This window comes from Aulonocara sp. 'chitande type north' Nkhata Bay, linkage group LG9, assembly GCF_057382095.1.
Source record: "Aulonocara sp. 'chitande type north' Nkhata Bay isolate Kocher_YH1m ecotype deep benthic linkage group LG9, A_spYH_male_GT1.1, whole genome shotgun sequence".
In the NCBI taxonomy this organism is placed as follows: domain Eukaryota; kingdom Metazoa; phylum Chordata; class Actinopteri; order Cichliformes; family Cichlidae; genus Aulonocara; species Aulonocara sp. 'chitande type north' Nkhata Bay.
In genome coordinates, this window is record NC_141352.1 from 18,527,215 (window position 1) to 18,551,715 (window position 24,501).

Genomic DNA, 24,501 nt, shown 5'->3' on the forward strand with positions numbered 1-24,501 from the left:
GAGAGCTCAGTCATCCAAAAACGGCCTTTCAATGTGAGAACTTGGGGGAGCCGAAGAAAATGTCGGTGGCATCGCAGTAAATTACTAAAGCAGCAAAGGCTTTAGAGGGAAAAGAGAAGCGAAAACTGTTGTGTTTTTTTTTCCTTGGGGGACTTAAACGCAGGAGAGACGCGAAGAGAAGATCGCCTGGTTAAAACGAGGTGCGAGCGCCGAGCAGTGCAGTTTTGGTAAGTTTGACCGCTTCGTGCGCTCCGTGTTTTTTACGCTGTTGTTACAGTTTTATACATGAACGTATCGGCTATGTTGCGTGTTTTCCGACTCTTGTGGGCACTTCACCGGCTCATCCGTGACTCTGTTTCAGAGAAATGTGCGACTCTTGGTGTTTGATCACTAGTTCGTTCATGCTGGCGTCTCTGCTTCGATAGCCGCATTTGTTTTGCTTTTTTCCTCCGCTTTCTCCAGCCTTATGATCCACAAAAACTCTGCTACAAAGTTCCCGTGACACAGACGTGCATTATTGGGACGCACCTCGAGGTCAGATTTTGGATTTGAAGTTGCTTTTTATATAAAAAAAGGAAAAATTTGACTTTGGTTTCGGACTTAGCCTGCGCCCTGATTGGTCTCGCGTCCGTATTTTCCCCCAAAGTTTTCCCCCACTTTTCTGGCGACTATTTCACCACGATGCGTGTTTATGAAGAGCTACGGACCTCTCGTAACACGTCGCGGAGATTCACGGCTGTGTGTTTAGGTATACTTGCGTTTTTCTTTGGGAAAACGTGTCTACGTTTTGCAGGCCGCAGCCTATAGTCGCTCCCATAGGGTAACAGGAGACAGACATGGTGAGCTCTGCCAGATTTACCCCATATCATCAACATCACCCTCATGCTCAGCATCGTTGTGGTGAGGTATAGAAAAGCGGGTGAGCAGTGACCTCCGATGAGTAGATTTGTAAGGAAGTAGAAAGAACGAGAGCCAATTCTCAGAGTTCTTATAAATAATTAATTTCTTTTTTTACGGTGCTGCTTAGCCATCTTTAAAAATCCTGCCCCTTCCCTCCCCCTGAAGTTTATGTAGTGCTATCAAAGTTGTTGGATATTAACATAACAGTTTGGTTACGTTTACGCATTAGACCGCAATCTTCTATTTTTTTCCCACAACCCTCCTCCAAGTGCTCAAAAAAAGCCCCGACCAGATTGTATGTTTCTGCTGTCATCAACAAACCCAAACACTGCTACCTGAGTGGAGTCCCACTCACTCCCTCTCACCCCCAAACCAAAGTCCTGGTGTCAGACTAACCTCATTAAAGCCTCCAGTAAACTGGCACCTCTGTTGGTGAGAAACCCTGCATCCTGCCTCGCTGTCAGGAGAGTCTCCCCTGATGCCTTCCCCTCATCCAGGTCTGATTTAATGACTAAATGTTCGTCTTGATCCCCCCACCCGAGTTTTGAGCGCTGGCCAAAGGCTGCATCACCGTGAAGGCTCCCAGGGTGGAGGGAAAGGAGGTAAGGGGTGGAGAGGAGGCGGATGGAGGCCTGCAGAAACAGCCGCAGGGGCTCGAGTTTCCAACCCCAGGTGTCGTTTTGTTATTTGGATTAGTCTACATTTAGCCTCCACTGCCTTGCATGGAGGACGGCTTCGCGATTCAGTGACAGACATGGCATCAGACAAGAGGGCCCGATTGTTCCCGCTGAATCAATGTCACTTGGATTAAAAGTCGAAACGAATGGCCTGGCCTCCTCCAATTAGGCGCACAGCTTCTGGGCGAATTAATTGGTCTCAGTAAAAAAGGAGCCTCTTGTTTGGTAGCAGGGTTTGTTGTTTTTGTTGATCATCTCTGGCAGGCGGGTGGATCAAAGCTGAACTAAATGATTCCTGTCTGATTATCTGCCTGTTTCTCACAGGGCTTTGGCCCCTTTGATTGCTGATGGGGGGGACAATTATGGGAGTTGCTAATCAATCTTGTGCAATACTAAGCAAAAATATTGGAGCTGCTGCTACTGTGGGCAGAAACTATCATTTTCAAACAGTTTATTTCCCCATAAAAGTTTAAATACCATCATACCATTATTGACTTGTGAACACGAACCACGTGTTAAAGATGGGAAAACACATTTTTGAGCAAACATTTCAGATATTTCTCACAGAAATACGAAATAAGTTCTTAGAAATAAGTCTTCTGATACCAAACTACATTTTCAAAAGTTTTTGGTTATGTTTCTCAAGGCGGTGCCATTTCTCGTTTGTAGATGGTTCGTAAATGAAGACTAACATGCTTTCATACAGTAAAGCAGACTCAATGTACTATGCTGCACCACAGGCATGTTTCAAGCCTCTATAATATGTGTATTACACTGTAATTAATGTTAAAAAAACCATACAATGTTCCTATTAAGTTGCTTTTCTTCTTTTTTTTTTTTTTTTTTACATTTTTAGGACTGCGAATGAAGACTATATGGACAGGAAGCTTGCTTTATTGTCTTTCGGTTACAATTTCATGTGGCTGTTACCGGCAGAACCTTCTTTTTCTTCAGTGAAATTAAATTTCATTGATCTTGGTTACCTGCCAGACAGACAGTTTTCCCCTATTTTGCCTGTTGCTGGATAGTTTTCATCCATCCTATAGGAGCTGAGCTTTCGTATGTGTTATAGCCTGTGAGGAAAAGTTACTGTGTGGATTTGGGTCTGCCGCCAACAGAAATAGAGTTTCTCACTCGTATCTTAGCTTTGCTTCCAAATTGACTTTGCCATGTTGAGGTATGATGTAAGATATGAAGGCAAAGAGGACAGGCTTTAACTAACCCCTCATGCAGCCGGGAGTGTTTTCACATCTGGGTTTAAATCAAAGTCTGCAGACATAAATGGATTTTAAAGATGCATTTCAAGATTGCGAATAGCCAGCAGATCCATAAGGACCGCTGTGCGCTCGCGCTCGGGTTTTGGGAGCCAAAAGTTTCTCACTGTGGTTCTGAAAAGCACCCATTGTTGTAGTGGGTGTAACATCCGTGTTAATTGACAAAGGTGAAGAAGAAAAAGCTCCATCCTGGGGGCACGCTTTCATCTCTGACAGCAGGTACGCTCATGCAGTCATAACAGCCTGCAGAGAGAATCTGTAGGCCTTTGCTTGTGTGTGTGTGTGTGTGTGTGTGTGTGTGTGTGTGTGTGTGTGTGTGTGTGTGTGTGTGTGTGTGTGTGTGTGTGTGTGGTAGCTACCCTCCCATCAAGATCATCTCCTTGCACTGGAATGTATTACTTGTCACCTGCGTGGTGGTTTTGAGATTAGTGCATTAGAAAAAGGGTTACTAAAGACTTGAGAGAGAGAGAAGTGTGACTAGTTTACTTGATAATTTCAGCAGATGTTTTTCTGGGTTAATGTACTTTTCATAAACGAGCGAGGAACACACTCATTGCCAAATAAGGCTGCCTCATTTTCCACTGCCAGACATTATTGGCCTGTTGACATACGGTGCATTAGTCCTCCCGCACTGACAGATTGGAAGCTTGGACTTGAGCCTCGTTCCCTCAGGAGGGTTTCTGTGTCCAGTCAGACATCAGATAACCAAAGAGGGACACCTGGACTGGCAGGTGGCCGGGGTCTAGGCACCTCCCCTGGGGCTGCATACCTCTGTTCTCTTGATCCTGTCAGCCAGGACCACAGAGTGAGAGGGAGAGAGGAATGTGAGGAGGGAGGTGGGCGAAAAAAAGAAAAGGGGGGAACTAGAAAGTTTTGACAGTGTTGGAGATGCTAATTTGGCTGTGATCAAGCAGATTATTGAAGAAGGAATGAAGATAAATTAGATGCAATGAAAGAAAGGGAAAAAGTCTGTTGAACAAGAGATGGTTGTTCAGCTTTTTCCATTACAGAAGCCCGCTTTTAGGCTACGTTTGCAAAACCATATCTGCACGTCTGTGTTCAGTTTATACACATATATGTATATTAAAAACAGCCAGTGTCTTAACAGCTTTATAGAGATTATCCAAAGCCTTTAAACTAGTTGAGTTGATCTGCTTAAAGTAAAAGTTCTTGATTGGATAATGAAGTTACCCAGGGCGTACTCTCATTCTCGCTCTCTTACACAAACACACACACACAAATGCACATTGAGAGTGCGGTATGAGTGTTGTTAGATCATTGATCAACTCCAGACTCTGGTAAGAAAGCTGTGTGTGTGTGCAGACAAATAGTCCTGTGTGTGCAAAGCAGATATTTGGACAAAGATTAGGGGGGTGTTATTACGAGCCAAAAGCAACCCAGACGCTCTAATAGATCATTCACACACATGCTTAAGATTGCATTCTGACTGGAACCGCTCGGTTTAAGCCTCGCAGTCACGTTCCTGCTCTTTCTGCTCTCTTTCATGCACTCAGTTGGAAAAGTTTCCTCCCTTTTGTTGGTTTCCTTAAGTTTCTCACCTTTTGCGTGCGGGCTCGCTGAGTGTGGCGCGCTGAGCCTGCACGCACGCTGGAATAATAAGTGCGTTGTATTCTTTTCTCCAGCTTGTGTTATAGATCAATAAAAGCAGCAACAACAAAAAAAAAAAGCTGGAATCTGGGTTGTATCCCAGAGCTACAACCAATAATCAGATTTAAAGTGTTGCCCCAGAGAGCAAGAACTCATCATCGAAGAATGTCAGACTGGCAGGAGAAGACATGATTCAACAGAATAAATCACTGGGCACCAGATTAGTGAGGTATTGGGCCCCTGAGGTTATCAGTGCTGGAATTTTCCATCGACAGCGCGGCTCTGTCTGCTGTCCAAATTGTATCTGTATGAGGTTTTTATTTTATGCAGGATAATGCACATCCGTGGCCTTGAGTGACAGGACAAATGGTAGCTCTGCTTTACTGCGTCTCACAAATCCTGCTCCTGAAACTGAGAGCTCTCTTTGAAAAGAGCCTCCTCCAGCTGTTTCCCTTCCCAAGAATGTCTTTGAGATGCAGCAGCTTTCACTCGATAACCATGAGCTAGGCTGTCAGGCGCTATTGCACCATCTCAAACTCAGTTGACGCAGCCGAACCCATCGCCTTCTCTTCACGTTCCTGCCTCTTATCCATTTCCCAATTCATCCTCATGTCTGTTTTTTCCTATAACCTTCTCATTTGGCCTGCTCCTTCTAACTTTACAGTCTTTCTCCATTCCCTCATCTCTCTTTCTGTCACCCCCCCACCTTATCTCAATTTCCTAATGCCTCCTCGTATCTGTTTTTCATATAATATTTCACCCGCTCTGCTTTTCTCTTCCTTCCTTCATCTCCCACTGAGAGTTGTAGGGCCAGTCCCCCCCCCTCCCGGTTCCTGCTGAATAATGGGGAGAAATTGCTCTTGATTTATAATTGGTTCCATTCACTCTGATGCATGAGCTGCCAAAAGAGTTGGGGTGCCCCCTTTAACCCACCCCGTATCCCTCCTCTCTCCCTCCCCTCTCTCCCAGCGCCGCAGGAACACACAAAGAGCAGGCTGCATATACGTACAGCTATGAAAGTCTATATTGGCATGCGTGAATGCCGCGGCGTGCGTGCGTTTTATTTCTCGGGCTTGGGATAAGTGGTAGCCTGTTTTTTAGCGTGTTGACATTTGGTGTTGGAAAAACTTCCTGAGGTCTGCATATTTATGTGCCTCTGTGAGTATACTTTTACCATGTAATAGGAGTTTGTGTGATTGCTTGCTTATGTGTCACTGAGTGTGTGCGCTTCTTGTGCAAGGAGAGAATGGTTGTGGGTAAATGAAATATGTAACTGCATGCACGCACGTGTGTGTTTGTGCGATGAGTACTGTGAAATCCTGGGTATTATCCTTTTTTCTATCGGTCCTCCTTTCCTTCTTGGCATCCTTCTATTCTTTTTAAAAAAAAATTATTTCTATCATCCTTTTTTATATCCATCCTTCTGTCCTTGTATCCTGCCGTCTATCTTTCTAACATTTTTGCTATGCTTCTATTTGCTTTTGTATCCTTAATTCTATCATCTGTTTCTATCCATCTTTCTGTTCTTCTAGCTTTCTATCTTAATCATTCTCCATATCCTTATTCCATAACAATAATGGATACTATTCCTTATTAATATGGAGTAAGAATATGGAATGGTCTCAGTGTCCTTCTTCCTGTTCTTCTGTACATCTTTCTCTATTCTTTTGTCTTCCTAACCCTGGTATTCTATCTTTTCTACTCCTTTCTTCCTCGCTCCCATCCTTCCAGGTCTAACTAACTCCCCAGGAAGCCTCTATGATCCAGCCCTGTTCCCATGGCCTTGGTGGGCACGCTGGCATCCCACACCAGGCAGAAGAATGTGGGTGGATGTGCTCACCATGGCACCATAATTAGCTCTCCGTGGTTAATTCGGCTTCGTTATCTAAATTATGCAAATGCTTCAGTGCCTAATTGATTAGAACGCCCCCTCCTCTACATGGCAGGCCTGTCCAGATCCCTCTCGTTAATCCCCGAGACGCACTGTAGCTCGTTAGTGTCGGTTTGGGGAGGGGGTGAAGGAGGGCTTGGACGGGCGTATAGCTCGTTAATACTTTGTGAAGCGTGCGTGTGTGTTTGAGAGAGCGTATTATGAAGGAGGAGGGGGTAGGTTCTCAACCTCGTTAGGGATGCTTTTGATGTGTAATTTTTGTGGCATGAGAACGAGTGATGTTTTGAGTGGAGGATTTGAGCTGGCCCCCTCTCCACCTGTTGGGCAGCATTTTTATGCCAAAGGGGACTCCATAATGTCCTCTTGTCTGCGGGGGAGTGGAAAGAGAGGTGGGAATCGATTTTTAGACTTAGACTCTGCCAAGTTTTGGTGTTGAGTTGGCAGAAGGGAAAACAACGGAGGTTGTCCGCTTCAGTTTTTGCATTATCTGCATTATAGTAGAGATGGGCAACATCCAGAGGTACACGCATTAATACTAAAGTAACTAACACAAAACCGCATGTATTTCTGCCCAGTTCTATTCAGATTATATGTACATATTTGAGTTTTGACGTTTTGGGTGACCAAAAAAAAATCCATGTGCAGAGTTAGTGCGGAAACAGCTAAGTGAATAATCTGCAAAACTAGCTGGTTTAACGCTGGCATCTCCAGTGTCAGCATGTGCTCCCTCTCTCCCTTTTATTATTGCAGAAAATGAAGTAAAAATATTTTTGCTTTCAAACTGCGAGTTCGACAAAACAAGACTTTTGATTCTGTCTTTTTGGGGGTTTAGGAAACTATAAATGACTTTCTAAAGTTGGTTAATCGGGTTAGTCAATAATCCATGTAGCTTTTGGGTGAAAATCTTTAGGTGTTGGACTCTAGGTTTAACAGAACAAGGAAGTCATTGACCAGCAGCTAACATGTGACGCCTGTCTCAGTGTTTTCTTGAGAATTTGTTGGAATAAAAATCCCCTTCTCATCTTTTATGTAGTTGCCCTGTGTGATGGTCTAATGGTAAACCGGATGTGGTTGTGTTGGACCATGCGCGTCCTCCTCCTTTACTCAGCACCAAAACCCCGGCCAGGCTAAGAGGCCAGCCAACAGATTGACAGAATGAGGAGAAAATATGTTGAGACATTCAGCGACGCTCTCACACACGCTCCCTCGAACACAGCCGCTCATTGATGAGGCTCTGCTCTCTCCTCCTGCTCGCCTGCCAGTTGACATCCTCTCTATTAATTTGAGTCGCTGTTCAGCTTTCTCAGTCAACCTCTCCACCCACCCACCTACCCCTGCATCCATAAAACCCCCTTCACCCAGCTCACATCAGTCTTTAAAGGCACCGAACTCTCTCTCCTCCTCTCTGCCTCCACAAACTCTCCACACACCACTACAGAAACCTCTTGGTCATTGAGCACCCCCCCCACCCCACCCTCCCTCTTCTCTTTGGTCATTGAGCAGGGCCCATCAGCTCTTCCCCGGACCCTTCAGAGTAGCGTCTCCCCTTTCTCCAGGGGTCTGCGGGGTCTTTGTCTGTGCACCGGCTCACTGCTTTACAATGACTCTCCACTCTATTAAGGTGCGTTCTGCCTGTTAGCGTCGCCAGGGGCAACCGGCCTCCCGCATGACAGCTATGCGGCGTGGCATTGTGGGCTGCGGGCCCGAGCGGGGCAGTTGAACCCCCGGCACTCCTAACACTTGACACCGCATGTGTTTATCTAAAGGGGGGGCTTTGTGGTGTTTGGAGAACCTTAAGGGAGGATAGGGTGGGGTGGAGGGGAGCGCACGGGTTGTAAAAAGACGTAAAAACTGGGGGAGGAGGAGGGAGCGCAAGAGGGGACTTTGGGGAGGTGATAAATATTCAACAGCTCAGCTCCTCACGAGAAGTTACTACCCTGATACCCCTTCACTGCCTCCTCTCTCTCCTGTTCGTCTTCTCCGTGCTAGAAAGCAGATGGAATGTGAGAGCTCGGGGAGGAGGCTCCAGTCAGGTTTTATCCAATTAGCAGGGTTGTCAAAATGAATTTATCCACAGAGGCAGGGGCACAATGGGACCGGCAGTGGCCCAGGAGAACGGGGGCCCCGGTGTCTTTACTTAGCACGCTCACAATGAACTTCTGTCAAGTGTCTCTGCCCCACAACGGCATATGAGACACCGGCATACCTACAGCTCGTGATGCATGCCTGCACACCACCGCCACAACCTCTCACTGCCTGCTGTTTGTGCTTTCTCCTCGCCCTCTCCAAACAGGTGTTGGAGTAAGAACCCGCACAGAGTAGCTTCTTCTTCTGGTTTCAGAGTATGCAAAATGGGCCAACATCCGTTTTAATTCAAGTGACGCTTATTTAGGTATCCGAGGGCGAACACGTGACTCTGAGCAGACATCCGTGTGCTTGCCAATTTTTCGTGACCTTGCAGCAGATGCTGCACAACAAGGACACAAAGAATGGATGCCTATTCAAGGCGGACACCATGAGGACACAAAAATGGTATATTGCTAGTTTGGCTGTCCACAGCTATCTGTGTCCAGTAACCAATGGTGTTGGTCCACCGCATGGTAACTCTACTGGAGGGATGGAATGTAATTCTTCCAAAACATATTCCCTCATTTGTGATATGATGAAAGCACTTTGTAAAAGGTTGGCCATCATACAATTACATTCATAATTTTTCATATGTTTCTGCCCCTGAGGACACTCTCACCTGGATAGAAATGTTTAATCGTACTATTAAGGTGATCACTCCTTAGTCCTGAAGGCAAGTTATTAAGTGTTCACAGCAAATTGCAAGTCAAGACACCTTTAAGATCTCCCTGAGATGACCATTAAAATACCACAGCAGTCGAAGATAATCCCTTAAAAACTCCTCCCATGAAAATGAACTTTTTAATCACGATAAACCAAGATGAGTTTAAAGGGTTTGAACAGAACTGTCTGGAAAGGATTTTTTGTGCAATACATGGATATGTGCCATTAAAACATTTTCTCTATTGACACCTTTATAGATGTAATAAGCATCAAAGTCTTTTTTTTTTTCTCCCTAAATTTCAAAGGGAACATGAAGGCACTGAGGGAGGGTAGGAAAATCTAAACCTGCTGAAACCACAAGAATGGATCTGATAGAAGAAATCCTGCAGAAACTCTGTTTAATATGGATCTGTAGCAGTGTATATGCACAATTATGCTTATAAAAAGTTGATTTTTCACATTTTATTTAATGCATATGTTGCATGGAGGCCCACCTGTTGCAGGGGTAGGTTGAAAATCTTTCAATAATGTCAGCAAGTTTAGACTTTGTTCATTTAAGTATTGAAATAAAAAAAATCCTTAATTGAACTAAAAAATAGCTATATTACCCAAAAGATAAATATTAAAACAGCTACCCAAAATCTAAAAATCACAGCGCTGTCATCGTTTGCTGTCTCTTTTACTGGTCTACATCAAAACTGTAGCGAGTCGAGTTTCAGGTCCTTACTGTGACTACAGAAATGGTTCCACTCTAGTCATACTTGTTCAGTGGGACTGGCAGATTTGAACAGTTCACAGAGTTCCCTCTCTTGCACTGTCACTAAAGTATGTCTCATATACCGCAAAGCTGTTCGCACAATGTGTTTGCCATGCGGCGTCGTTCCTCATGGTAGGGCTGTAACAAAACAGTCACAGGCATATGTGCGCACAAACAGACACACCAGTGCACATGCACACTGCTTTTAATTTAGGGGAGCTGTCTGTGTGTGTGTGCTCTGTTTTTTATCAGTGTCGCTGATGCGTGGGAGGCTCCTCTTTCCCTCTCTGGCTTCTCTGGGAAGGAGTGATGGAAAAAGTTGGACATGGATGTCAGGGCAACTCTTCATCTTGACGCAGGGTATCCGCTAAGCAAACACAGGACCCAGCTCGCTAATGAATCAGACCAACAGACACACTCAGAGAAGCAGGGCTCTTTTTTTTAAGGGAGTGATATTGTACGAGGTGCCTTTGCAACAAAGCTCTGTCCTTCGTCTGATTGCTAGTGCTTTTATTTTGAAAAGAATGAGAAATCGGACATGTGGGAGGGCTACGCGCTGAGGTAGCGTGTCCCGCTGTGCGTGTAGTTGGTTTATGGTTAGTGACTCTTACAGTCGGGACAGGTGCTCCACAGAGATGTAGGTGTTTTTTATGGGCAGCTGTACTGAGTTGTGTCCATATAGTGACCAGCCACAGAAGCCACAGGCCTTCAGCTCTGCTCCCTCCTGGTCCCCACAGTAGCGTGCTGTTTGTTTACAGAGTGAGCCCGCTACTGATGAGCCACTTTGTGTGGACCAGTGATTAAATGAAACTGTACATGTATGTAGGGCTGACACTAAGGGTTATCCTCATTCTTGAGGGCTTGTCACAATGAGAGATAAACAGAAGGTCTACACATGTGTGAATCTAGAGAAATCAGTGATTGGAGTTTTTGTCTAACAGGGTATTAATACAAATTTTGCATCAGTGCTAATAGCATTATGTAGAGTTACCACTCAAATCCAGTTCCCTTTTGCTTTTGCGGGGGTTGTAGCATCTTAAAATCCAACACCCAGCAGGAAGCATACAAAAACAACTGGAACACTGGAGCGTTTAGCAGCTTTAAAAAAAGAGAAAAAAAGTTCTGTTTCTTGGTGTAAATAAACTCGATTCATTACGGGGCTGACTAATCATTACTGCGCCACGCTGTCTTTTCCACGCAGAGCGCTGCTTTGTTGCTGTTGATGGCACGAGAATTAGTCATCTGAAATTGTTTACACATTCATAATGTGCAATTAAAACGGAGCAGAGAGTGATGTGTGGCCTTGTGGAGCTGTTGCAGCTGCTTTTCCATCACCCTACCGCTCTGCTCGTTTTCATGTGCCAGGCAGCCAAACACACACACATATATATATATATATATATCTTTTTTTCTTCACTGCTACCATTAGATGATGAAGGTGCACTGTAAAAGTTTCCATTCTCTTACTGTCCTGCCTTGGGACCCTTCTCTGTGTGTGAGCGCGTTGGTGTGCAGGCAGGCTTCATTAATCATCCCCTTTGCCTTATTAAGCTCAGAACAAAAATGCATGTTCAAAGTTGCGTGCCGCTTCCACTTCTGCAGGTTCCTCACGGGACCGTTGTATGTTCGAGGACATGCGTGCATGTGAGGGAGAGAGCGAGTGAGTGGGGAGAAAGGGGAGATTTAGTTTTGCAGGACCACCCTCCTCATCCTGACGGGAAGTTGTTAGTTTAACCTGACAGGAAAGAATTTGGGAAACTTGGCAGCAAGGGGAGAGAGAGAAAAGCTCCCCTCTTTCTATATTAACCGTTAATAGACTAACCATTACCAGCAACTTCTCTATTTGTATTTGAAGTATCCATCTTATCCTCACTCCTTACTTCTAGGATATATATACATTTCCACCCTGTGCCTCCCTCCCTTCTACTACCTCTCATTAGTTGCTCTTTGTCCAAACTCTTGAAAGCAGCCTGTGTGTTTTAGTCTTCTCCTCTATCTTCTTCCCTCTCTTCATACCGCTCTACCTGTATCGGTTACACCTGAGCAGGAAGGTGGAGGGGTCGGGTTACGGCACGCAGAATGAGGGCGCCCCTTTGATGAGCGTGGGCTGGATGGGTGCGGGCGCAGCGGGAGGGGATGGGGTCAACGGTGAGATGGGGGCTGACAGAAAAGAAAGACTTTATTTGTGTCTGGAGTTTTTCTGCTGAGCGCGCCGCCTCGCCTGGCTTGTGTTTCGTTAGCGGCCGCCTGTTCGTGCACGTGTGTATACAAGTAAAATTCAATCAGAGGGAGCTGCGCGCTGTTTAGATGGAGGATGCGTGTCTCGGTGCAGTTCTGCCTGTTTGCTTCAGTCAGGTTTGACTGAAACAAACTGACTAAAGCCTGTTTTGCTCAGAGTCTGTACGTGACCTTTCTAACCACCTCCTGTTGTTGTGTGTTTCAGGGGGTAGTGTATGGAAGATGTCTGGAAAGCAAGACTGGACTCCGTGGATGAAAAAGAGAAGGGCTCCAGTGTTGTGCGCTCTTGGCGCAGTACTGCTGTGCTGCCTGCAGAGCGGCGCTTCACTCACCGGTGAGTAAACAACATTAGCTTGTGAAGTACTGGACCCCACTCTCACTGTAATCCCAGTGCCTATTTCCTCTCTCTGTGTATTAACAGTAAGCAACGTAATAATGAAAATGTTTCCTTTTTCCATCCATCTGTCTTCATGCCCTCAGTCACAATTTGCTGTGGCAGTTTTCTACCTCACTCTACCCTCAGTTACTGAGTGCCTTTACACACCTGATGCACAGTAAGTCCTTGCCAGGGACAAAATATTCTGGCTGAGGCACAGCGAGTGAGATGTTATGTGTCTGGCAGCAGGTACAGCAGTTTATTTGAAAGAAATTGGAAGGCGGGAATAGTGTGCATGAGCTGTTCTTGCCACTAAAAATAATGCAAGTATTGTATGTGGAGCCACGGCGATTAGCTCATTCACTGATTCAAGCAAAATTTGCAACCAAAGAAGCCAAACATTTGTCTGGGAATTTGCTGCTTTTCTTGGTCTGTTGTAGGAAATTTTGTGGTTTAATCACGTCAAACTTTGCTTTGGATTTCCAACTAATCAAGAAAAGAAATGATGGCAAACATACATATCAGTTCCCCGACGTGTAAATATCTTTTATACGCATGCTCACATGAAGAGTTTCTAATTTGCATCTGAATCCTTGTTGTTAATCGTTTCCTCAGACGAGGTGCCGGCGTTCAACGAAGAGCCCACATCCGTGGTGCAGAAGCTGGGAGGCAGCGTCACCCTGCATTGCAGTGCCCGTCCCGCCTCCGCCAACATCAGCTGGCGCCTCAACGGCCATGAGCTGGTAGACGGAGATTTGGGTGTAGTGCTGAGGCCCAGCAGCCTGTTCATCCCAGTTCTCTCCAATCAGACTCTTGGCAGATACCAGTGTGTGGCCAGCACCAGCGCCGGAGCCCTAGCCAGTGTGCCTGCTAACGTCACTGCTGCCAGTGAGTAGCCACCCACACGAAGCTGTGACAAATAAACACAAACAAAGGGGCCCCTTTTTGGTTTGTCAGAATATCCAAAGAACGCGTTGGACTTTTTTTCTTTCTCTCTCTCTAAGTAGAACAAAAGCAGTGAAGGGGCGGCATTTGTTTGCTTTAAACCTTTACCAGTACATCACTGTAAACCTCGTACTTTTCCACTACTTGTGGTTTTGGGGAGAAAAAAAATATAAACCTACTGCAGTTTTGGTCCTTCCAGTGAGAATCTGTTGCACATCAGTAATAAGTGGATTAACTCTGCACAGTCAGGCAGTTTTTCTTCTGTGTACTCAGACAAAAAACAGCTGCGTCAATTTAATAATGTTAAAATAAATGATTCCCCATGCTGACGTTTTTAGTGCTTTGCTAGTGTACGGTGTTGTATTTGATATCCATTGTGGGACTGAAAAGGGGGCCTGAAACTGTGAAACCTGAGCTGGAGGAATGAAGGGGACCCAGGGGCCAGTCTGAGCAAGTGGGGGGGAGGAAAGGGGACCAGCAGGACTTAGCTTGGAGGCCCCCCTACCTTCATTGGCCCTTTGCTTTCCCCACAACACCACATTCCTCACTGCAGTGCCCGACAGCAGGACTCGCCAGAAGTTATGGCCCCGTAATTGTGCTGAGGGCTGAGTGGAGATAAGAGTGGACAGAGGATATAGGTATACGCCCCAGCAGAGCACACCATTAGCTAGGGGGGTGGGGAGGGTGCTTTTACCAGTATTGTTTTACGCGTAGGGATGTGATGTATGCGGCTGCAGAAACTGGAAGCTGTTTTTAGGCCAGTCGAGACAAGATCCTGACACGAGACGAGACGTGGTGTCACATTCTCTGCCTCCTCGGATCCCTCCACAATCATCTTCACACGCATTTCCCCTCGCACGTTTTTCACTCTTCACCCTGTCACTTTCTCTCAGCTCGCCTCCTTTCATTATCGCCGTCTCCCTCTCTCTCTTTCTCCTCCTCATCCTCCTCTTTTTGTCATCTTCACCTCTCTCGCTCTTATTTTTCTTTGGGTTTTCTCCAGAGGCTGTAGCTACAAAGGCATTAAAAGTTATTGATTGCTCCAATAGTGGATGAATCACACTGGGACAACCACATGTGGAGCCAGTCTGTTCGCCCTGCCTTCCCAAAAAAGCCTCTTTAATTTAATAACTGCTTCTCCTCGGCCACCCCCAAACCGCCTAAGGAACTGCTCCGTGGGGAGTGTGTACGTGCTTGCCTTTCCTTGTGAGCCCTCTTAGTTGTACGCACATGTTTTTTTTGTGATCAGGATACGTTGACTCCAGACCCTCCACACTATCCGACTCCGAAAAATCTGCGTCTTCTTGGCATCACTTAAAAGCTCCCCCGCTTGAATTCTTGTGCAGACAATCACCCTCCTCCTTTTTTTTTTTTTTTTTTTTTTTTTTGCCGTAGAAACATGTATCTGCACAACGTGAACGCACAACACGTTGCTATAACGTGTTATAATTCAGAGACGTGCGCGCGGGACTCCTGTTGCTGCTGCACATAAAGATGATGAATGTACTGTCTCTCTCTCGCTCCTTCTCGCCCTGCCAAGCAGCCGTGGTGCGGGAGGTCTGCTTCACTTTATGAATGCCATCAATCCTCCATCCATGCAGGATGCACTCACAAGAAACATCACATGCGCGCGCTCGCGTGCACACCTGAGAGGCACCCATGAGGGGATTTTTCTTTTTCCTGTGAAGAATGCGGGGCAGTAGAGTTGTGAGAGGGGGCGTTAAAAGGTGTATATGAAGGAATTTGGGAGAAACAGCCAAGAGAAGGAGGAGGAAGGTGGAGTGGGGAGATATGAGGTGGGGGAAGGGGTGTCTGTAAAAACAGCACCTGATTGATTTTGCAAATGGAGCGCCACACGGCCTATCCTTGAGGTTTTTTCCCCTTCAACACACCCCGCTAAGCTTGACATGTCCTGGCTGGGATTCTCATCTTTCAGAATAAGAGCTGACACAGGCATAGGGTTGTGTTGTGTGTTTGTTGTTAATGTGTGCGTGCGTGTTAGACAATCTCCCCCATTACGCCTATTAAAGCTCCCCCAGGCGCCTGCAGAGGGGGCAGATCCAGCGTGCGTGGTGGATAAATCGACTGCCCGCAGTGAATGTGTTTGTTCAGTGCTTTTAGTAAATCACTTTAAAGCCCCTATCAATAGATACTGTTAACTAAACTTTGCTTATTGAATTAATAATAATAATAATAATAATGGATACTTTATTGATCCCCATGGGGAAATTACTTGTTTTTCTCTGCATTTGACCTATTCACTCAGTGAAGCAGTGGGCAGCCCACTAAGCAGGCGCCCGGGGAGCAGTGTGTAGGGACGGTACCTTGCTCAGGGGTGCGTGCGGGACTCCTGTTGCTGCTGCACAGAGGTGTACAAAGACTCATCAGCTGACTGTGTGTGCATACGGGCAGCTCGGTGTGCCGGGTCCAAGAAAAACACCCCAGTTATAGCAGCTCTGGAAAGAATGGAGAGGCTGTGTTTGTTAAGAATAAATCAACAAAGGCTGGCAGACGTTTAATTACGTTCCTGGAGAAGTTTTATTTATCTTTCATTTCACTGTTGGACGCCTTAATGACAAATTTCTTTGGGTGTTATTTTCCCCTCCTGTGCTGTTCTCTTTGCTCCTGTTTCTTCTCTCTGTCTCATGTTAGGTTCTCTCTGCTTCAAATCTATAAAATGGCAATGAAACCCTATAGGATGGCGCTTTCTCCCCTTTGACCCCTCCCCCCAATGCCAGGCCTCCAGGCCGCTCAGGCAGGGGCTTAGAAGGTCAGGGGGCCAGATAAGTGTCTATGCTGTGCAGACCGTGTGTCTGTGGGACACAGTCACAGCACATGGCCCCGGTAATCCCCACTCCCACCATTTCCCACAGAATCTGACCCGGCTCCAGTCCCCCGGTATAATGTTTGACAAGATTAATGTGGCCTACTCAAATGTTACTGACACCAGAAAAATTAGCTTGAAGTGCTTTCCTAAAATTCCTGCGAATTTCAGCGGATCACGTAAAGACGAGCAGTGGGAAAGAAGTGGAGGTAGAAGTTTTTTTTCCAAAAAGAGGGAACATTAGAGAAGCTGTGGGAATGTGGTTACAACACAGCAAAGTCGGACTGACATGAGAGACACCCAACATGGGAACAGCACAGTTATTATTGCTCTGAATATTGCGGTTTTGTACATCTGAAGCCGAGGAATGACTGTATACATGTGCAGTTAGACGTGATTTACACTGCATATTAAGATGATGAAAGAAGGGTGAAATGTGTTGTAGCTATGAGACGGCGCTGACTTTTCTCCTCATGTCTTTGTTGTTTTTTAGAGCTGCGGGACTTTGAGCCCGATGACCAGCAGGAGATCGAAGTGGATGAAGGCAACACGGCTGTTATTGAATGTCACCTCCCCGAAAGCCAGCCCAAGGCTCAGGTTCGCTACAGCGTCAAACAGGAGTGGCTGGAAACATCCAAAGGTAACCAGCTGCTTTAATCCCTCAAGATCTTTTATAGCATTCACTCTCTCTCCTTAATTCCCATACTATCTTCGTAATTTACCGAAATGCTATAATCCTGCTATCTGACCCATCGTAAAACCACCGATAAGGGCATTATCTGGAGAATGTTGAAACATGGGAATGCAGTTGTTTATTTTTCAAACTATTTACTTCTAAGTTGCCTGGAAGAGAAGAAAAGCTCCAGTGGTTTGTAGCTGGTATGCTGATGATGCCTGGGAGCTGTAGGTACTGATATCTACCTTATCTGTGAGGAAATGAATACCACGTTGAAGAGCATTCACTTGGGTCAGACTCGACAGTGCCACTCTGTGGCTTCAGCTGGAAGTGCAGCTATGTATTGGAATGGCACACAGGGCTCATATTACCCACGCTGTTTCACAACATGGACTCAGTTTTTCTGTGGTTCCTCTTTGTCTCTGTGGTATTTCTGATTATTTTCTCTGCTTTTCTTCTGCACCCCTCTCACTCAGACTTATGTTTTTGTTTGGTCCTGCAGGGAACTACCTCATCATGCCATCAGGGAACCTGCAGATAGCCAATGCCACACGTGATGATGAGGGACCCTACAAGTGTGCTGCCTACAACCCCGTCACTCAGGAGGTTAAAACGTCCACCTCTGCTGATCGTCTGCGCATACGCCGTGAGTCACTATTGCTCATTCAGCATGGCATTCTGGTCTTGCGGGGACGCATTTTACTCGTAGGTGCTCACACGCACAATGCCTCGATTCTTTCAGGCTCCACATCAGAAGCGGCTCGGATCATTTACCCGCCGGCACCCCGCTCCATCATGGTGACTAAAGGCCAGCGGCTGGTGCTGGAGTGTGTGGCCAGTGGCATCCCAACTCCCCAGGTCACGTGGGCAAAGGACGGGCAGGACCTGCGTCTCCACAACAACACGCGTTTCCTGCTTAGCAACCTGCTTATCGATGCAGTCGGCGAGGGAGACTCGGGCACTTACGCTTGCGGGGCAGACAACGGCATCGGCTCGGCCAGCTCTGCCGTGGTGCTCTATGACGTCCAAGTGTTTGGTGAGTAAAATGAAGTGTTTTTTGTTTGACTCTACAAGGTACTTTTGTTTTGTTTTAAGTTTTTTCCGTGTCATGGATTTAATAATTACATCGACTCCTGTTTGGCGGACTGGCAAGACGGGGTCTGTATGTACAGAGTGTGTGAGAGAGGAGCAGTGTGGGCGGTGTTTTGCAACACAGAGTTGGTGGAGACAGAGCTCTCTATTCTGCACCAGGACTTGATTGAGTGTGTCTAGGTTATGGATGACTGTTTTTACAGTGATTTTCTGTGTGTGTGTGCGTGCGTGCATGTTTGTGTATGAATGTATTGTGGGCTCGTCTCTCTGCAGCTGGCTCTAATTAAAGCCAGAGTGCTGCTGTAGCTGTAATGAGCTCTGTCTTTTCCCCCATTCACAAGCAGCCAACCATCAACTAGCTGGCCCAGCCTGGCTCCACACACCCCCTTACACACACACACACACACACACACACACACACACACACACACACACACACACACTACAACTGTGTTTTCAGAATCGATTAAGTCACTTATCAAGCAAGAACACGAACCATGTTGTTTCCAGCTCATAGTATTTCCACTATAGTTAGAACATTTTGGGGTTTGGATGTTTAGCGAGACAAAAATAGTTATATAAAAATGTAAATATTGGAGATTTTTGGCACTTGTAAAGCAATCTTAAGGAATCAGGAGATCAATTAAGTGTTTTGGTGAACGATTGTATTCACCGAAGCGCCGAAGTTTACCTCGATTAGTAGTTTGGTCTACAAATACCAGAAAATAGTCAAATGTTTCCTAGATCCACACAGATGCATATGCACAGAGTTTCAGGTCGGCCTCCTCACCTCTCTCCTTTGTGTGTTTCTTTTCCCTGCAGAGCCTCCTCAGGTGATGGTGGAGCTGCAGCAGCGGGAAGTCGTGTACGGCGACACGGTGCGCTTCATCTGCCAGGCCCGCGGTAAGCCCGCTCCCTCTGTGATGTGGCTCCACAACGCCCAGCCGCTCGCCCAGTCTTCTCGCCACCGCCTCACCTCCCGGGGGCTGCGCATCTCCAAAGTGGGCCCCCGGGATGACGGGCTGTACCAGTGCATGGCTGAGAACGGGGTGGGCAGCTCACAGGCCTCTGCTCGCCTCATCACCGTATCAACCGGTGAGTGGGTTCAGTTTGGTAATTTGTTGATGATTTTCTTTTATTTCACAGATGTTAGATGTCATCCTTCTTGTTTCGTTACAGGGACTTTATCCCGAGGGAGGCTGCCTTCCATTTACCGCCCGCTCAGCCCAGACAAGGTGCTGAGAGAGCAGCCGCCTGTGAGGCCGGGGGTTGCAGGTGCCATGTTGCCTCTAGACTGCTCAGAATTTCCAGGGTACATGCCTGCAGAAGCCCCCATCATCCTCAGTCAGCCACGCACAGGCAAGGCTGACTATTATGAGCTCACCTGGAAGCCGCGGCACGAGCATGGACCTCCTGTACTGGAGTATATGATAAAATACAGAAAGGTACTGCAAGAAGCTCATCGTCTAAACTTTTTAGAGTCACACATGTGTTCTTGTGTTAGTAACTGAGCCTGCTCTGCCTCTCAGGTGGGAGAACTTCTTGCAGACTGGACCTCCACCAGTATCCCGGGCTCTCTCCATAAGCTGACTCTATCCAAGCTGCAGCCGGACAGCTTGTATGAGGTCGAGATGACTGCCAAGAACTGTGCAGGGCTGGGACAACCAGCCATGATGACCTTCAGAACCGGCAAAGGTACAACAACAGCTGTTATCCTACTAGATTCCTTCAGTCTTCGCGCCAGGTGCTTTTTTTTTTTTCATGCCGGGTACTTGTGGTCAGTTCACATCAGCGTGCTGCTGCATAATCTGCCTGTAAAAAAATAGTCCCCAAGAAATTCCCTTATTTGTTCCGTTTTGAGTCATGTTTGCTAAACACTGAGGCACTTTAAGGTAATCATTATTTTGACAGCTTTAAACACATCTTAACTTTTGACTTCTCAGACTCAGGGAGTCAGAAAGTGACACCAGTCCTTTCCTTTAAAAATGACTTGGAGTATATTTCTTTAAGATGATGTGGTGCCTTATCTCTTTTGTCCACAGGTCGCAAAAATCTGGGAGTGTCAAATGATCCTCCAAAGACTCCCTCTGTCCCCTCACCAAGCCTCTCTCGTAAGCTCTCAACAGTCCTGTGTATTACTGAGACAAACTCCTCTCTGATTAACAATACTAATAAATCTATTACTTTGATTATGAACAGAGCTAGATACAGTTTCACCTTCTCCTTTCACTAACAAGTCTCACTTTCTCTTGCATTTCTGTTCCCTGAAGGATGAGCTCCCAGTAAGTCCTGAACGTGACCGTTGTTGAACTTTCTCTCACTAGTTTGAGTATATTGTCCCTGTTTGTAGCTTCCATTTGACACTCTTCCCTGCTTTTCTTCAGCTCCCGAAGCCCCCGACAAGCCCACGGTCTCCACAGCGACTGAGACGTCGGCGTACGTGACTTGGATTCCTCGCGGTAACCGCGGCTTCCCCATCCAGTCGTTTCGGGTGGAGTACAAGAAGGTGAAGAAGGCAGGAGAGGACTGGGTGACGGCGGTGGAGAACATCCCCCCGTCGCGACTCTCCGTGGAGATCACGGGCCTGGAGAAAGGTCAGCCATCTTCACACCCTCTTTTCAAAACCGTAGCGTTGTTGCTCAAAGCTGTTTACTCTGGCTCGGTGGGGGTGGGGGGAGCAGTAGGACATGTCGTACCATATCATTACAACAATGATGTCCACATAATTACATTCCCATGGTCTGCAAAATTTATCACCATAATGAGTGTTGTTTCAATCATCTCAGTAATTGTTGCCATCAGTCAAAAGCACAGCACAGCATCGCATTTGCTCAAAGAAAACAGACAGTAAAGTGAAAACAAGCCTCATTAATCAGCACAACAATGGGAAAGCGCCACTGGCTGGTTGTAATCCCAGAGATGAACAATGCCCGTTCCTCTCCCTGTAGGTACGTCCTATAAGTTCCGTGTGGTAGCGGTGAACGTGATTGGTTCCAGTCCTCCCAGCGCCCCTTCCAAGGCATACACGGTGGTTGGCGGGAGAACACACGAACGCCCCGTCGATGGACCCTACATTACCTATAATGAGGCCATCAACGAGACCACCATCATTCTCAAATGGACGGTGAGTGTCCAGAAGGAGATTGAGGATTTCAAAAACAAGCTTGCAGTGATTTATAATGTGATTTATTCTCCCCCTCGACAGTACACTCCAGTAAACAACACGCCCATCTACGGTTTCTACATCTACTACCGGCCGACAGACAGCGATAATGACAGCGACTATAAGAAGGATGTGGTGGAAGGGGACAGATACTGGCACTCGATTACGGACCTGCAGCCCGAGACCGCCTACGACATCAAGATGCAGAGCTTCAACGAGAAGGGAGAGAGCGAATTTGGCAATGTCGTCATCCTTGAAACAAAAGGTGAGGTGCTTTGTTGGCGAAAGCTTGTCGCAGTCAGTTGGTCTTGTCTTTTACAAAAGAGTTTCTTTGCTAATAGTTAAATTTTTTCCTCTTTCTCCTTTTTTCTACAGCTCGTCCTAACTCCCAAAAGCCTCTCCCATCAGAGACTCCCAGTGACCCTCGGTATGGACCGCCCGGTGTAGGTGTGCCTCGCCCCGGCGACCTCCCCTACCTCATAGTTGGCGTTGTCCTGGGAGCCTTCGTCTTCATTATTGTCGCCTTCATCCCCTTCTGCCTGTGGCGGGCTTGGGCCAAACAGAGTGAGTGCACTTTGCCGTTCCTCGAGTCTTTACAGGGATTAACGTCTTCCCCGTCCACATCCGTGTAATTCCTGTTTTGTCCTCATTTCAGAGCAAACAACCGACATGTGCTTCCCCGCTGTGGCCGCCCCCATGTCGTCATGTCAGTACACCATGGTTCCTCTTCAGGGACTTGCATTAGTGGGCCACTGCCCGCTGGATACTCACATGACTGCTCCACATGGCGTGTACCCCGCCAACGGAGAATACACACCAAATGGCAAACCTAAGCACTGCCTGCCTGGCCTCCAGCAGGTAAAAAAACAAAACAAAAACAAAACTAGGTTTTATACTATCCACGAGTTTTTGTTTGAATATTTAATGTATGCTCGTCTGTCTGTGCAGGATAGTGTGGATTGTGATATGGAGTGTGACACGCTGCTGCAACAGCCCAATGGACACCTGCCTGTTTACCACTATTCTACCAGGTGTGTTTTCATTATAACACTTATTTACTTTTTAATGTACTGGACTAACACCGTAAAATAATTCTACCAATATGAACTAGTGACATTAAAAAAACCTTTTTGTCCTGATTTGATGAGCAAGAAAACTGAATTTTGACCAACAGGCTCAAGAATTTAAACTGAACACCTGGATAAATGTTGAAGAAATTTGTTGGCTGAACATCCCAAACGTCACAACTGGTATGGACAATAAAAAAAAGTCTAATAAATATGTTTTTCTTGTTTTCTTCAGTGGCCCTGATCATCCTGAGCACTCCTGCTATTCTCCAGATGACTCCACTCTCCAGCTCCTCAACTCCCCACATCAGCTTTTAAACTCACAGGACGCGGGAGGTGATGGCGGCTTCTGTGGTGGAGACAAAACGGAGGACATCGCTCCAAGTATGTGAGGATGTCTCCATTAATATCTGCTCATAATGTTCTTCTTTTATTATCAACCAAACGAGCATCTTTTAAGGATGCCTTTGTTTTGGTGTTGTTGTTGAATCCTCCTGTCATCTTCTCACCATTCCTCTCTCTTTACCGCAGAGCCGGCATCTTTCCCGCTTCTCTCTCTGGAGGACGAAGGGATTTTCACCACATCCTCTTCAGCAGCCACAACGCCACAATCCCAAGATGCAGCTATACAAGAAGTGAACATCCTCCCAAATGAAGCGTCCCCCGAGGACGAGGGGACGGCCAGCGTGACAGATGCATGAGAGACTTAAATAAACCGTAAACAAAAAGAGAGAAAATATTTATTTTTGTATCACAGATATTTATATATTTATGCTTTTGTACATAAGTGTCCGATTATACTGTATATAAGGTTATTTTCATATTGAAAAGAAAGTGACTTTTTATTCATAGATCTCCTCACGCTATGTCACGGACAAAGGGAGTAGTATGTTGTCTTTTTGTCTGTCTGCATTTGAGACCTTTATTCCTTGTGTGAAGAAGAGTCTGGAGTCTCCAGGGACTTCCTCTCAGTTCAGCACTTCACAACTAAACCCTCCCCACCAATCATGTCTTTCCCAGCCTTCCTCCATCCTTAGTCTGGACCTTTTAGGTACTTAGCTTTAGACAGAAACACAATCGGACCCAGTCTGATGCTGTCACGAGGTGCTGTTTAGCTCTGCGATATCACGTTCTCGGTCATTTCTGTATAGCAGTAACACAAATGTATTATGCATTGTTCGTCATTAACAAACTATTAACAAGTGTATGCAACATAAATCATTGTTTCAGTAGTGTACAAGAGATTATATATTGTATAGTTTATTTATTTTGTTTTGGTATATTTTTTTTAAATCACTGAATGGGAGAGATTCTGGAAAATGTCTTTAACTCAGTCATTGATAAGCTGAACTTTATACTGCAACCATTTCTGTGTTTACTTGTTTGCTGGTTACCAAAAGACTGCCAGGTGAGGCTGCTGCGACAGGTGTGTCAGTATTATTCCTCCCTCACTGGTCGGTACATAAGTGTTAGTCTTTGACAGAGACATCTGCAATCAAAATGAAGGAGATCCTGAATCTACACTCCCTTTTTTTTTCTTTTTAAAGTGTAGCTGTTCTGTGGTTGCACATGCTGGAGCACTATTGCATGTAAATAAATGCTTATGAAATTGAGTCGAGTCGTTTGTGAATCTTGAGCATTAGTTCTTTAAGCTTTTTAAAAGTCTTTCAGAAAATTTCTTTGGAAATTGGCTGCTTTTTTACTCATTTTCAGAGAAATGTTTTTGTTTTGTTTTTTGCTTGTCAAGCCACTTAACACTCATAATGAATCATCCAAACATACAAATGGGTGAACCAGGATTGTCTACACACTTATAATTTTAGCAAAAACTCAATTTGTTCACATTTCTTTAGTTGAATCCGCAACAAACTTCACCGATAACAGTTGACGGGTATAAAAGTTTTTTTTTCCATTAACAAAATGATTCCCAAAAAGCTGTTGACTGTAAAATGCATTCGCAAGACTCAGCAAGGTGTGCAGTGTTCTTCAAAAAAGTGAGGAAATTAGACAAGTGGAAAACAAGAAGTAACAGACCTAAAAACCTCACAGCAGATAAATATTTGGAAATCATATCCTGAAGAAAGAGGAAGAAATGCACAAAGACCTGATTCCTGACCTGAGAGATACGTCCAGTCCTTTCATCCACGGAGTGTTTGCTGAAGCCTCATCATATTGTGAAGGTGGAAGGGTTCCTGTCATGAAACCATTCTTAAGGAAGGGAAA

At 45.9% G+C, this 24,501-nt stretch overlaps 1 protein-coding gene across 3 annotated transcripts; it reads left to right on the forward strand.

Moving 5' to 3' along the window:
- On the forward strand, nt 1-23,891 carry boc (BOC cell adhesion associated, oncogene regulated). Of its 3 annotated transcripts, XM_086306272.1 has the most exons (18): nt 2-227; nt 12,341-12,469; nt 13,127-13,399; nt 16,774-16,920; nt 17,459-17,602; nt 17,699-17,992; nt 18,871-19,143; nt 19,228-19,493; nt 19,578-19,743; nt 20,091-20,159; nt 20,433-20,642; nt 20,997-21,172; nt 21,254-21,476; nt 21,587-21,775; nt 21,867-22,069; nt 22,160-22,242; nt 22,514-22,662; nt 22,810-23,891. In XM_086306272.1, the coding sequence occupies exons 2-18, from the start codon at nt 12,358-12,360 to the stop codon at nt 22,977-22,979; spliced, it is 3,147 nt and encodes a 1,048-aa protein (XP_086162398.1). In that variant the 5' UTR covers nt 2-227; nt 12,341-12,357; the 3' UTR covers nt 22,980-23,891. The 3 variants fall into 3 exon arrangements, with proteins under 3 accessions (XP_086162397.1, XP_086162398.1, XP_086162396.1); XM_086306271.1 differs by having other exon boundaries at nt 1-227; nt 20,997-21,476; nt 22,514-22,666; XM_086306270.1 differs by having other exon boundaries at nt 20,997-21,476.
- The last annotated feature ends 610 nt before the right edge of the window (nt 23,892-24,501 follow it).